The 15,428-nt window shown below is 40.9% G+C and overlaps 1 protein-coding gene across 2 annotated transcripts in view; it reads right to left on the bottom strand.

Annotated features, from left to right (window-relative positions):
• Nucleotides 1-15,428, bottom strand: part of lrp12 (low density lipoprotein receptor-related protein 12) — a 69,604-nt gene that overhangs the window by 46,270 nt on the left and 7,906 nt on the right. Inside the window, exon 2 of one of the 2 annotated variants that reach the window (XM_072570604.1) lies at nucleotides 1,745-1,807. The exons of the other annotated variant lie outside the window; for it this stretch is intronic. Coding sequence (XP_072426705.1) covers nucleotides 1,745-1,807 — 63 coding nt within the window. The remainder of the gene's footprint in view (nucleotides 1-1,744; nucleotides 1,808-15,428) is intronic. 2 annotated transcript variants of the gene reach the window in all.

The following is a 15,428-nucleotide window of genomic DNA, read 5'->3' as shown; positions in this document are numbered from 1 at the left end:
CATGGACAAGGTAAGCTTAGAGTGGTCACCAGCGAGAAACAGACTTCAGACTGGCATAAATAGCACTGAAATGCCTAGTGTTGTTATTGTGTTTTAACCAAGAGAATTAACCAAGATACTAAAAAACTACCATAAACAAATTTCATGCAGTTATTTTTATTTGAAAAATAATAGCCCTCAAATTCCAAAGCAAAGTGAGTGGATGTTCCCTTGCAAAGCAGCAAGCCTTCTGAAGGACACAAAGCACAGGAGACTGCAAGGTGACATCATTGATGTGTATAAAATTATGAGGGGCATAGATAAGGTAAATCGGGAGAATTTTTTCCCTTGGGTGGATCAATGACAAGAGGCACACATTTGAAGTTAAGGTTTAATGGAGATGTGAGAAGGAAAATTTTTCATGGGTGGTACAGGCAGAAACCTTCATAACAGTGAAGAAGTGTTCAGACGTGCATTTGTGATGCCAAGGGGAAAAGCAGGTCAGCTCTTTGCAAAGTGCTGGAAAACTATATTACAATAAATAGGTAATTGTTTTTGACTGGTGTGGATGTGATGGGCTGTAGATCTCTGTGATTCTCTGTAAACAGCTAAAACTCATGTGAGAGTGCCAGTGGTATAGGAGTCAGAGATTTTTAAGAACAGCGAAAGGCCCTTCAGCCCATCTCATCCAAGCAGGTCAAAAATAACCACTTCAAGATCAGCCATTCTATATGCTCCTGTAATCGAAGGCTGTCCTCCTTACTACCTACTACCCAACCAATTTTTGTATCATCTGCAAACTTACTCACCAACCCTCCTCCATTCAAGTGTAAAATCATTTATACAAACTACAAGCAGCAAAGGTTCCAAAACTGATCCCTGTGGGACCCCGCTGGACACAGATTTCTCATTAATTATTTTCTTTGTTCTGGTAACTAATGCAATACAAAATTTTCAAATAAGATTCTAGTTATGGTATTTTGCTGCAAACACGGTCTCACTTTAGTTTCATAGCAAACACTGTGGAACTTGAAGTAACTAATGCTGGCAACAAGAAATCCCTGAAAAAAATCAGAAGATACAAACTTTACAATTGCCGAGAGTGGGGGCAAAAAAGGCCTGTCATGCAGTTGATATTTGACTTGAAAATATTGCAACAATAAACTCCAAAGTATCACTTTAATGATAAAAGTTCGATTAAGGGTCACATTAATCAAGATGCTTCAACTTGCATGTTACTGGGGAATTACTATTTTTTAAAAAAAATCACACTTGTTCTGGGACAGGAAACAAAAGAATTAGGAAATTCCTGGATAATGAAACACCATCATCATCCCTTTGTGCATTAGGGCAATCAAAGTAGCTTGGCGAAACGTGTTTAAATGGATGTACTAAAGCCAAGAGCATTAGAATGGAACAAATCTGTATTTATAACCAATGCAACTTTGGATAGCATCTGGAACATTCATTAATTGCATCAATGGAAAATAAATGTTTAAGTAGACGAACACACAAGGCACTATTACAGACCAATCTAACGTCTCTTTCTTAATGAATATGACCAGGAACTTAGTTGATCACTGCACTGATATTAATCTCATTTATTTAATAACACTACTGTAAGCACTCAACATTTAAAATGCATATACCAGATTTATTGAATTCCTGCCAATAAAAATAAAATAAACCCTTCATTGCTATAAGCATTATGTCAGGTCCTGCATCAACTGTAAATTTCCTTCACATCTGAAAAGAACAAACATACCAGCTGAGATCTTTGAAACCCGTGTATTTCCTGAAACATACTTTCCACCTAGAACGCCATTTCCTGAAACAAAGTTTAAAAAAAATAAATTTAGCATGTCAAGAATAACACCATTTAGCAGGTTTTGTTTACTTCACCTATAAAGAAAAACATTTCCTAATAGGTCTAGAAATATACATTCAAATGGTTCACTAAAAACTTGATAAAGTGTATCACCTGAAATAAATTAAAAGACCTCTACAGCAAAAGTATCATCCTCCACTGTTTCCATCAGGATGCCACCACCAAATACATCTCCCCTATCCACCACACTGTTCTGCAGGGACCACTCCCTGAGACACACTGGTCCACTCTATCATTCCAAACACTTATTCGCTCTCCTACGCAATCGTGCAAGGTATAACACTTGACCAGCCACCTTCTCCTTCTTCATTGTCCAAGGCCCTAAACACCTTACAGAGAAAGCAATGCTTCATTTGTAGTTCTTTCAAACTAATCTATTGCATTTACTACTCTTAATGCAGTCTTCTTTACATCACGTCAACTACCCTATCCTTATCCACATGCTTGGTCACCTTCTCAAAAAATTCAATGAGGTTTATGAGACATGACCTGCCCTTGACGAAACCATGTTGACTATCTCCATTCAAACTGTTGCTTGCTAGATGATTATAAATCCTATCTTTTATAATCCTTTCTAAAACTTTTCCTCCTCCAGACTTACTGGTCTATAATTACCTGGGTCATCTCTGCTGCCCTTCTTGAACAAGGGCACAACATTTGCAATCCTCCAGTCCTCTGGTACTAAACCTATAGAAAATGATGACTCAAAGATTAAGGCCAAAGGCTCCACCATCTCCTCCCTAGCATCCCAGAGAATCCTCTGATAGATCTCATTCGGCCCAGGGAACTAGTCTGTGTTCACTCCTTCAATAATTGATAACACCTCCTCCTTACTAACCTGGAGTCTAATAGCCAGTATTTCAGTCTTCTCCTCTACATTATTCTCCTTTTCCTGAGAAAAAAAACAGACGACAAATATCATTTAGCACTTCTCTGATCTCCACAGGGTCCACACAAAACTTCCAATTCTGCCTTTGACTGGCCCTATTCCTAACCTGTCATCCTTTTACTCCTCACATACCTACAGAAAGCTTTAGGATTCTCCTTTATTTTACCTGCTAAAGATTGCTTATGGACCCTCATTGCTCTTCTTAACTCTCTCTTTAAATCCTTCCTAGCAAACCTATAACTCTCCATCGCCTCATCTGAACCATCTTGCCTCAACATCACATAAGCATCCCTCTTCCGCTTAACAAGGGATGCAATTTCTGTAGTAAAACACAATTCCCTTACCTTATCATTTCCTCCTTGCCTGACAGGGACACAGCCATCAAGACATGCAATTTCTGTTCCTTAAACCAGCACCATGCTTCGACTATCCCCATCTCCTGCATTTTGCTAGCTCATTCTATGCACCCTATATCTTGCCTAATCGCATTCTAATTGCCCTTCCCCCACTTAAAACTCTCGTCCTGTGGCATGTACCTATCCCTTTCCATCACTAAACTAAACGCAACTGAATTATGGTCACTCTCTCCAAAGTGCTCACCTACCACTAAATCAAACACCTGACATGATCCATTACCAAGTACCAGATCCAGTGTAGCCTTCCCTCTTGTCAGCCCTTCGACATACTGTCAGGAAACCCTCCTGCACACACTGGACATAAACTGATCCATCCGACGTATTAGAGTTATAGCATTTCCAGTTAATGTTGGGGAAGTTAAAGTGCCCCATAATGACCACCCTGTTCCTTTCACTCCTGCCCAGACTCTCCTCCACATTCCTGGAACCTTGTGGCAGCCTATAAAAAAAACTCCCAACAGTGTGACCTCTCCTCTCTTGTTTCTAACCTCAGCCCAAACCACCTTCCCTGATCTTAATGAAAGATCTAAACCCCGGAACCTGCAACATTCGTTCCTGACCTCGCTCAATCTATGTCTCTGAAATGACCACACCATCGAAGTCACAGGTATCTATCCATGCTGCAAGTTCACCTTACCTTATTCTGGATACTCCTGGTGTTAAAGTAGACACACTTCAAACCAGCTTGCTGTCTGCCAGCAGAGTCCTGTGACCATGAAATCCTGCCCATGTCCTCCCTACTCTCATCCTCTTCTGTACTGGAACTACACCACAGGTTCCCATCCCCCTGCTGAGCTAGTTTAAAACCACCCCAACAGCACTAACAAATTTCCCACCCAGGATATTAGTACCCCTCTTGTTCAAGTGAAGGTCACCCTATTTGTAGAGATCCCACCTTCCCTAGAATGAGTCCCAATTATTCACATACCTGAAACCATCCTTCCTGCACCATCCTTGCAGTCACATGTTCAGCTGATATCTCTCCCAGTTCTTCGCTTCACTATCACATGGCATGTTCTAGCTCTCAGCTTCCACCCTCACTGCCTGAAATCCTGCCTCACATCCTGCCTATGTCGTTGGTACATATGTGGACCATGACTTGGAGCTGGTCACCCTCTCCCTTCTGGACTCCAAAGACATGATCGGACACATCACGGATCCTGGCACCTGGGAGGCTACACACCAACCTTTTGTTCACAATAAACCTTCTATCTGACTCTCTAACTATTGAGTCCCCATAGAATAATATGCTCCTTCTTGTCCCCTTCCCTTCTACGCAACAGAGACAGTCTTTGCGCCAGAGACCTGCACCCCAATGCATGCCCCCTGGTAAGTCGCCCCCCCCCCCCCAAACATTATATAAAATTGTATTGTTGTTTTTGAGGGGAATGAACATGGGGGATCCCTGCACTGACTGTTTTCCCCCCTTCTAACAGTTACTCAGCTTTCTTCGAACCTAGGAGTAACTACTTCCCTGTAACTCTTATCTATCACAGACTCTGCCTCCTGAATGATCCGAAGTTCATCCAGCTCCTGCTCCAATTCCCTAATGTGGTCTTGGAGGAGCAAGAGTTGGTGCATTTCCTGCAGATGTACTTGGATGGGACCGAATGGGATTCCTCACCTCAAACATCACGGATGAACACTCCTCACCCTGCATTGCCATCCCTGCTAGTTCCCTAATCAAAGTTAAAAAAAAAGTGAAGCTTACCTGATGTGTCCCTGGTCTTTAAGGTTAGAGGAGGAGGATTGGTGGGAGGCCCTACAAGGGTAGGGTCTCACATATAGCTGAGGGGGGGGGAAAAAAAAAAAAGAGTCCCTCCTTTCCCAAAAGCCTCTGCTCTCCAAAGCAAGCTTTTAAAAATTTAAATCAGTGACTCACCTTTCCCAACAGGCCCCTGGTCCAAGCTCCCGTTTTTCTGCTGCTGAAAACAGAAATGCTTTCAGCAGCAGGAAAAAAACAAAATATTTCAAAACAAAAATAGTTCAGAAACAAAAATATTATTATGTCTGTCCTCCTTTTTTGTACACTGTCTCTCTTCACCTCAAGCCTTGACTTGTTTGTGCTACTCTTTGTAGAGGGGACCTATTCTCTCCCTTCTATATTGAATATATTTCCATTTTATATCTCTTTAACTCTTTCAACCACCATTAACAACTCCTTTGACTTTTACAATGAGTCTTTACGTAGGGAACCTTTGCTCCTTCCCCTCCTCTGTCAAAAGTGTAAAAACACATTTTGAACACATTTTGATTCTGAAATCAGACCTGAAACATTATGATTAGATTAGATTCCCTACAGTGTGGAAACAGGCCCTTCAGCCCAACAACTCCACACTGAACCTCCGAAGAGTAACCCATCCAGACCCATTTCCCTCTGACTAATGCAACTAACACTATGGGCAATTTAGTGTGGCCAATTCACCTGACATGCACATCTTTGGACTGTGGGAGGAAAGCTGTGCAGACATGGGGAGATTGTGCAAACTCCACATAGACAGTCGCCCAAGGCCGAATCCAGCCTGGGTCCCTGGTGTTATGAGGCAGCAGTGCTAACCACTGAGCCACCGTGCTGAAACTGTTTCTTTCTCCACAGAGACTGCCAGACCTGCTACTGCATTTCTAGTACGGTTTTCATTTCACACTTTTGTTTCAATATCCTCAACATTTTAACTTTATTTCCTCTTAGACAGGACATGCTGCTGAAAACAAAATTAGATATGCCAATTCAAGATATAAGTGTTTTAAGATGATGAAATAAAAACACGTCATTTATTGAGAGGGAACTGAACTTTTTGAAAAGCCTGCCAAGTCCAAAGAACTTTTGCTTTTAAAAAAGCAAACATTCATCCAAACATTAAGCTTGAAAGAAGCTTAATTAAGCTGCACAATCTAATCCAAACTGTTTGTAAAAGGGATATTTAAAAATAACTGACATGAAACACCAGCAGCAGCCTGGTAATATTGTCATTATTATGTTGGCCATTGGGAAGGGTTCACATGGCAACCTCAAAAGGCTTTTGCAATGTTTCTTGCTTTCACAACCCATTGAAAACGGTTTTTGCAAGGTTTGTGGCTCAGGTTGAGGTTTACTCGCTCAGCTGTAGGTTTGATACCCAGACATGTCATTACCTGGCTAGGTAACACCATCAGTGGTGACCTCCAAGTGAAGCAAAGCTGTTGTCGCCTGCTTTCTATTTATATGTTTATCCTGGATGGGGTTCCTGGGGTTTGTGGTGATGTCATGTTCATTTTCTGAGGGGTTGATAGATGGTATCTAGATCTATGTGTTTGTTTATGGCGTTGTGGTTGGAGTGCCAGGTCTCTAGGAATTCTCTGGCATGTCTTTGCTTAGCCTGTCCCAGGATAGAGGTGTTGTCCCAGTCGAATTGGTGGTTTTTTTCATCCGTGTGTAGGGCTACGAGGGAGAAAGGGTCGTGCCTTTTTGTGGCTAGCTGGTGTTTGTGTATCCTGGTGGCTAACTTTCTTCCTGTTTGTCCTACATAGTGTTTGTGGTAGTCCTTGGATGGAATTTTGTAGATGGCGTTGGTTTTGTCCATGGGTTGTACTGGGTCTTTTAAGTTTGTTAGTTCCTGTTTGAGAGTGTTGGTGGGTCTGTGTGCTACTAGGATTCAGAGGGGTCTTAGTAGTCTGGCTGTCATTTCTGAAACTTCTTTGATGTATGGCAAGGTGGTTAGGGTTTCTGGCTGTGTTTGGTCTGCTTGTCGTGGTTTGTTCTTGAGGAATCTGCTGACATGTATATTTTGAGTATCTGTTCTTCTTGAATACTTGTATGGGTGGTTCTCCTCTGTTTTCCGAAGTTCGTCTGTGCTGCAGTGTGTGGTGGCTCATTGGAACAGTGTTCTGATGCAGCTTTGTTTCTGCGTGTTGGGATGGTTGCTGGTGTAGTTAAGTATTTGGTCAGTATTTGTCGGTTTTCTGTATACACAGGTTTGTAGTTCTCCGTTGTCCTTTCTTTCAAATGTGACATCCAGGAATGCGAGTTTGTTGTCGGTTTCTTCCTCCTTGGTGAACTTTATGCCTGTGAGGGTGTTGTTGATGATGTTAAATGTCTCTTCTATCTTGTTTCCTTTTGTGATGACAAAGGTGTCATTTACGTAGCGGACCCAGATTTTTGGTTTGATGGTTGGTAGGGCTGTTTGTTCTTGTCTTTGCATTACCGCTTCTGCTGTGAATCCTGATAGCAGAGATCCCACGGGTGTGCCGTTGGTTTGTTTGGAGATTATGTTGTTGAAGGTGAAGTGGGTGGTGAGGCACAGGTCCACTAGCTTCATGATGTTTTTGTTGGTAATGTGATTGATGGTGGTTGGGTTGAAGAGACCATCTCACACACCCCAACCACCATCAACTTGCATTCCTGGACTGTGCCAGACAATATTGCTTTTTGAAGCAGTGAGGGAGATAATTGAGAGAATGAGCAGTACTAAATCCTTTGGGCTAAGAAAATTCTGCCTGACAGTAACAACTCAGCTGATCAGAGGGCTAAGTGTTAAATAGTTGGAAGTGCCAGTACAGAATACCAAGAAATAATTCTAAGGTAAGATCTGGGTCTGCTGCATCAATTACCGAAGTGAGAAATGACTGTGTTATCAATGAAAAGAACAGAGTAGAAAACAAACCACTTTGAAATCTGTTCATTTAATATTTGAGCCACACCATTTGTCCATTCAAACCATCTGTCTCAAACCACTTATCTTTTGTCTATCTTAATAGTGAATGAGTAAACTTTGTTTCATTTTGAAGAGTCCAGTTTAAATTGTATAGAAGTAGATTAAAAGTCATCCCTTTTCACTGCCTTTAGTTAAATTTTAAGTGTGTTACAATAAACAGTTATTTTATGCTAAAGACAAAACCAGGCAAAAATTGGCTTTTGGCCTCAATAGCAGCAAGGCAAATTGGTCAAGTTAGTGGTCTAACTGGGATGGCTTGTGGGCCAATGCTTTACAGTCAAGCAGTAACAAAATTGCTTGCAGGTCCAGGATATTTGTAAGAGGATTACACCAGACTGGATATGGAATTTTTCTAAGTGGCAAAGGTTGCAGTATGACTCTACCAGGTTTCGCATTCTAAAATGATGCATTGAATAACAATAAAAAGGACAGAGAACAATACAGCACAGGAATAGGCCCTTCGGCCCTCCAACCTTGAGCCTGCACAACCAGATCTCTGTGCATATCAGTACTCCCAGGAGTTCTGCCATTCACTGTATAAATTTCAACCTCTACCTGACTTCCAAAATGCATCACCTCACATTTGTCTGAATTAAACCCCATCAGCCATTTTTCTGCCCATTGGAACATTATTTATTGTTACCTGTATTTTACAGCAAAATACAATAAAATAGTGAAAAGCTTTAATTTGTTGCCATAATCCAGCACTCTTTTAATAATTTAAGAATAAGAGAAAGTGAAAAGATACAGCTGAAGGAGACATTCATCTACATAGGAGTTCTGAGCTGGCTCAAAATCACCACCATTTCGCCAGACCCAACTAAAGTCAAACTTGCTGATCCTCAGGTGCCATCTTCATTGCTGGGCTTGCTCTCCTCCCCCACAAATCTCGCTGATGTCAATGCCCAGAGGAGCCGGCTCTGTTGCTGCCCTAAAGCGTTTGAAGTAGCGAAAACCATTCTGCTGTTGGAACAGATATCCCCAATGGATTTACACGAGGTAACAAAGTCATACTGCTGGAATTAGCAAATAAATTTGAAGTAGAATTGCCTGCTAGAGCTAAGAAGGCAAATATAATTAACACATTGTAAAATGGGGCTGGTGGAAATACAGGAGGAATGATTAATTATTTAAATGGTGAGTCACTTTAGTTAGCAAGGATTTGAATTATAGTTACAGCAGCTTGAATTTGAAGAGACAAAGCAAACAGAAGTTGATAAAGGAGGAGGTTTGGAGTTTAAAACAAAGGATTGAAAGAGAAATGGAATTTAAAGACTTAAGCTTGAAAAAAAGGTAAAAAAAGAACTTCAGAAAGAAGAAATGGATAAAAAGGGTGAGGGTTGAGGGGCAAAAAAAGGGGTCGCTTGATGCTTCAGATCCACAGTGTCTGGATGCATCTCGGAAAAGTTTAGATTAGGGTAGGGTATTGATGTAGTACATATGGATTTCTGCAAGGTCTTTGACAAAATCTCACATGGGAAATTCATACAAAAAGAGTAAAGACTCATGGGATCCAAGGTAACTTGATATGGATCCAAAATTGGCCTAGTGGCAGGAGATAGAGGATGGTGGTAGAAGAACAATTATGTGATTAGGGGCCAGTTTCCAGTAGTATTCGACAGGGATCAGTGCTTGGGTCCCTTATTGTTACATGAGAATGTTTGAGACCGTTGATAAGTCAGTTTGTGGATGACACAAAGATTGGACAGGTTTTTGACAATGAGGAAGAAGGGTTTGTCATGAAATTGGTGTGAATAAAATGGTAAAATTGTAAAATGGGGGAAAGCACTGTGACATGCCTTTAAAAGCTGGTGTCCTATTCTTTGCTTAAAGATTTAAAAAATGAATGTCTGTGGACAAGCAGCTGCAGGTGCTCGAACTGACACAATGTATCAAAAAGCCATTCAGTTGGCAGGCCTAAGCAGCATTTTTTCAAAAAGTGGCATCTGAGAAAGAAATAAGAGGCTCTCGCAAGAAATTTCCACCCTCTCTAAGAAAGCACGATATATCTATAAAGATACATGGCACGTTTAGCAAATATTCTTAACACTATGACCAGAAAACTACTCAAAGGCATTTTGAAAAACGATAGAAGATGATACAGAAACGTCAGAAAGATAGTTTCTCAAAGTTCACACAGAATGTAAGTTTAACTTATTGTTCTTATTAATGGGATTTATAAGTGAGACCTGTGTTATTGAAACAGCATGACTATTAGAATTTAGTTCAGTAAAGGAATAGGTAGTTAGAAGAGATTTAATCCGTTTGTTAATAATTCTGTTAATTTGTTCACTGCTGGAGTTAGATAAATAAATTGTTACTTGTTTATTATGGTGTGGGTGAAAGGACTCCATTTCATTTAACACTCTTTGATAACAGATTGGGGGTAAGAGGTAGATTACAGCTGAAAAATGTGTTGCTGGAAAAGTGCAGCAGGTCAGGCAGCATCCAAGGAGCAGGAGAATCGACATTTCAGTCATAAGCCCTTCTTCAGGAATGCTTATGTCGATTCTCCTGGTCCTTGGATGCTGCCTGACCTGCTGCGCTTTTCCAGCAACACATTTTCAGCTCTGATCTCCAGCATCTGCAGTCCTCACTTTCTCCTGAGAGGTAGATTATACCACTTGTCATACTTCTTTATAAGATTACTAGGTGAGGCGGTCTTTTCTGATGTTTCAGTTTTAATTGTCAGAGGGATGTCATCCTCCACTTCTTAACAGGTTACAGCAAGATAGACATGTTTGTCAAATGGGCAGATCAGTGTCAGATGGAATTTAACCTTGATAAATAGGAGGTGATCCACTTTGGAAGTAATAGGATGATAAGGGAGGACTCAATGAATGACAGGGAACTAGGAAGCTCAGAGAATCCTGGGGTGCCTGAACATGGTTGGACAGGTTAATAAGGTAGTAAAGGTGGCAAACAGGATGATGCTTGCTTTTAGCAGTCAAGGCATGTACAGGAGCTGTATAGGACTATATTTTGATCACAGCTATGGTTCTGCATACAGGTCTGGTTGTGCATTGCATTATAGGAAGGAAGTAGAGGATATTTATCAGAATGTTGCTTGGGTTGTAGAACTTCAGCTATGAGGAGAGCTGGATAAGCTCAAGTTGTGTTCTTTGGAGCAATGAAGGTTGGGAAAGACCTGAAAGAAGTATACAAAGATTGAGGGCCATAGACAGGGTGAATGTAAAGCAACTGTCACCCTTAGTTGAAAGGTCAAAAACAAGGGGACACAGTTTTAAAGTGAAATGCAGAAGATTTAAAGGGATTAGAGGAAAATGCTTTTCATCTGAGGGTGTGGTAGGAATCTGGAATGCTCAACTGAAATAGATTAGATTAGATTAGATTACTTAGTGTGGAAACAGGCCCTTCGGCCCAACAAGTCCACACCGCCCCGCCGAGGCGCAACCCACCCATATCCCTACATCTACCCCTTACCTAACACTATGGGCAATTTAGTATGGCCAATTCACCTGACCTGCACATCTTTGGAGTGTGGGAGGAAACCGGAGCACCCGGAGGAAACCCACGCAGACACGGGGAGAATGTGCAAACTCCACACAGAGAGTCGCCTGAGGCGGGAATTGAACCCGGGTCTCTGGCGCTGTGAGGCAGCAGTGCTAACCACTGTGCCACCGTGCCGATAATTAAGGTAACCTCAACCTTTAAAAGGTATTCGAATGAGCACTTGAAATGTCATTGCATTCAAGGCTATGGGCCGAATGTCAGAAAGTGGGACGAGGTAGTGGTGTATTTTTTTGCGGCACAGACTCAATGAGCCAAAGGGCCTCTTCTATACTGTATAATTCAATTTGAGAATTGGAACTAGAATTATAAAAGAAAAAGAGAAGAGATAGATAAGGGATACTGGCTTCAAATGTTGCAGTCAACACTGGAAGATCAAAAGGTAAGGACACTGTAAAAACAACGGCTCATCTGTGCGTGTATGCGTTAGTTCCTGACGCATAAAAGCCAAAGTTTAGAAATTTGCAGAAGCAGTCTTTGTAAACATATAGTGAATTTGAAAAGGGCGAAGTAATTTTGACAGGTGGATATGAAAATTAGGGGTAAATACTCTATATGAAATTCTCAGAAATCATTCTCTTAGAAGAATTTAAAAACAAAATTTGTCTTATAGTAAGAATCCAAGTTGAAGATCAGAGTTGCATTTTCAGACAGGCAGTAATAATGACTTAGCAATGTCCCACCCCCTCTTCAGTTCAGGAAAGAGGGCACTGAAAGTGGGGTGGAATTTGAAGGCTGAAGTGTTTCTGTTGTAATAAAGTTGGATATCTCCAGTTACCGTACAATGTTGGAAGCTGCCTGGAAAGCCCATGGCACCTGTTAATGTTCGTATGAACGAGTCTTTTAAAAAAAGGGAACTCAAAAGAAAAATACCATGGATCAAATCGTAGCATTGATTGCAACAAGAAAAGTAGAAGTAAACGTGGGCTGGGTGCAAAAGATGAATACGATAAATTAGAGATGAAGGGCTTCTGCAAAGGGAAAGACAAGCCCTTTTCTTCAAATGATGCACAGAACATAAATATAGCTCTTTAGCTGGAGAAGAGCATGGATTTCCCTTTAAAATGTGGAATGAAATCCAAAATGTCAATAAATGGGGTACATGAATGCAGAGAGTATATCCTGGTTCTGTTATAAAAAGAGCATTTGGAATTCAACTTACTGTCTGGAACAGTGGTAGACGCAGTTAAGAAATTATCTAGAGAAGGAGTTGACTTACTCCTAGATAATAACATGATTTTAGTGCAAGATATAGCTTTGCCTAAATTCAGAGACAGTCAGAGTGAGGTTAAGCCCAGAAAAACAAGCTTCCGATGAAAATGTAGATTCAATATGCACTAGAAAATAAACTGATTAAACCTTGTCAAAGCAGTTGGAGCTCACCCATTGTATTATTCTTAAATCAGACAGGCATACGAGGTCCTGCATAGATTGCTGAAAAGTAAATGCAGTAACAAAAACAAAATTAACTCTCCATTCCTTGGTTAAAAGATTGTGTCGATAGAAGGAAATGAAGCACTGCCAAACCGAAGGTTCATCTATTGATGGTACAGGTGCGTACTATTTAAAAAAACTGAACAAGGTATCAGCCTCTGCTACAGAAAAGGGTAACTATATCACTGTCAGATGAAGCCATTCTATTTTAGAAATATCCAAACAACATTCTAAAAGCCTCTGAATCAAGCCACTGCCTAACTATGCAAGTTATTCAGTTGAAGCTATAATATATACCTGCGAAGAATATGTAAAGCAACTAAATCATTTAAGCACCCACTTACAGTCATAGAGTCATAAAGATGTACAGCATGGAAACAGACCCTTTGGTCCAACCCGTCCACGCCGACCAGATATCCCAACCCAATCTAGTCCCACCTGCCAGCACCTGGCCCATATTCCTCCAAACCCTTCCTATTCATATACCCATCCAAATGTCTCTTAAATGTTGCAATTGTACCAGCCTCCACCACATCCTCTGGCAGCTCATTCCATATACTTACCACCCGCTGTGTGAAAAGTTGCCCCTTAGGTCTCTTTTATATCTTTCTCTTCTAACCCTAAACCTATGCCCTCTAGTTCTGGACTCCCCGATCCCAGGGAAAAGAGTTTGTCTATTTATCCTATCCATGCCCCTCACCATTTTGTAAACCTCTATAAGGCCACCCCTCAGCCTCCGACGATCCAGGGAAAACAGCCCCAGCCTGTTCAGCCTCTCCCTGTAGCTCAGATCCTCCAACCCTGGCAACATCCTTGTAAATCTTTTCTGAACCCTTTCAAGTTTCACAACATTTTTCTGATAGGAAGGAGAACAGAATTGCACGCAATATTCCAACAGTGGCCTAATCAATGTCCTGTACAACCGCAACATGACCTCCCAACTCCTGTACTCAATACTGTTGATATATCTTTGTTTTAATTTGATAGCAATAAAGCTGGTCATAACATTTCTAGCTTTAAGATTGTTTAGCTGGCTTAACAAAATCTCCCATGAGTAAAGCAAATTAGATTAGATTACAGGCCCTTCGGTCCAACAAGTCCACACTGACCCACCGAAGAGCAACCCACCCAGGCCCATTCCCCTACATTTACCCATTTACCCCTTCACCTAACACTACGGGCAATGTAGCATGGCCAATTCACCTAACCTGCACATTTTTGGGAGGAAACCAGAGTACCCGGAGGAAACCCACGCAGACATGGGGAGAATGTGCAAACTCCACACAGTCAGTCAGTCGCCTGAGGCAGGAATTGAACCCGAGTCTCTAGCTCTGTGAGGCAGCAGTGCTAACCACTGTGCCACTATGAATCTTACCAATCATAACAAAAGTGAAGACTCTGATGGAAAATTTTCATTCCAAACTAAATAGGAAATCACAAGATTGCTGGGGAAGTGTGGGCTTTTATTAGGAATTTGTGCCTAACTTCAGCATAATAGCTGTTTCTTTAGTAGATTTGTTATGAAAATAGTCAAAATAGCATAGTCAGCAGAGTCACAAGTAACTTTTGAGAAAGTAAGTGAATCGATATCAGTTGCCCCTGACTGTTAAACTGTCAGTTGATGCTGATAACTGAGGTGTAAACGTAGTCTTATTACAAAACTATGAATTAGGCATAGAGAAACCAGTACGAAACTTTTATAAGAAATTAAACCAGTATCAGAAGTACTCCAAAGTGAAAAGGTAATTTTTAAATTATTATTGGCTCCAACATGTTGAAATCTATTTCCAACATGGTTGCAAAGAAATAACATGAACATAATTCATTAGCTTTTGTAGACAACTTCCATGATTCAAAATGCAAGACGGTTCTGATGGAGGTTATTAATTCAACCAGTTAATGTAGTAACCATTGACACTGCAAGAAAAGATAATTTTATACCAGATGCTTTATCAAGAGTGTGATTATATTGAAATAAATAAGAATGTGGGAGGAAAATAACAAGATATTGTTTAAACATTGCATTAAGGAATGAGCGAAGGTGGATGCACATATATGCGTTAGTGAGTTTTGAGAAGATTTGTAGGTCAGGTTGAGGTTCTGCACGTTAAGCTTCTGCATGTTAAACTTGCTCGCTGAGCTGGAAGGTTCATTTTCAGACATTTCATCACCATACTGGGTAACATCATCAGTGAGCCTTCGGTGAATCGCTGATGTTAGTGACCTGCTTTCTATTTATACATAAATAGAAAGCTGGTCACTAACACCAGTGCTTGACTGGAGGCTCACTGATGATGATACCCAGCATGGTAATGGAAAGTCTGAAAATGAACCTTCCAGCTCAGCGAGCAAAACTACATATATTGCATATTGTATCAACTAATGATGAAATGCATTTAACAAAACAGAGCCCAATCTTTTGTTTTCTTTGGGAGGGAATTTTAAACTGAAATGGAAGTGGGACTATTTGACAGCTAAAATACCAGGAGTGCTTTCTGAGTTGAAAAATAAGTGCTACGTAATTTTGGCCATACTAGCCAATGCTGCTGTTTGAAGCAGCAATGGAGAGAACTTAAGATGTGGCTCAAGTTATAAGAATA

Source organism: Chiloscyllium punctatum, chromosome 5, assembly GCF_047496795.1.
Source record: "Chiloscyllium punctatum isolate Juve2018m chromosome 5, sChiPun1.3, whole genome shotgun sequence".
Lineage (NCBI taxonomy): Eukaryota > Metazoa > Chordata > Chondrichthyes > Orectolobiformes > Hemiscylliidae > Chiloscyllium > Chiloscyllium punctatum.
Note: the sequence above shows the minus strand (reverse complement) of the source record. Positions and strands in the feature narration are given on the sequence as shown.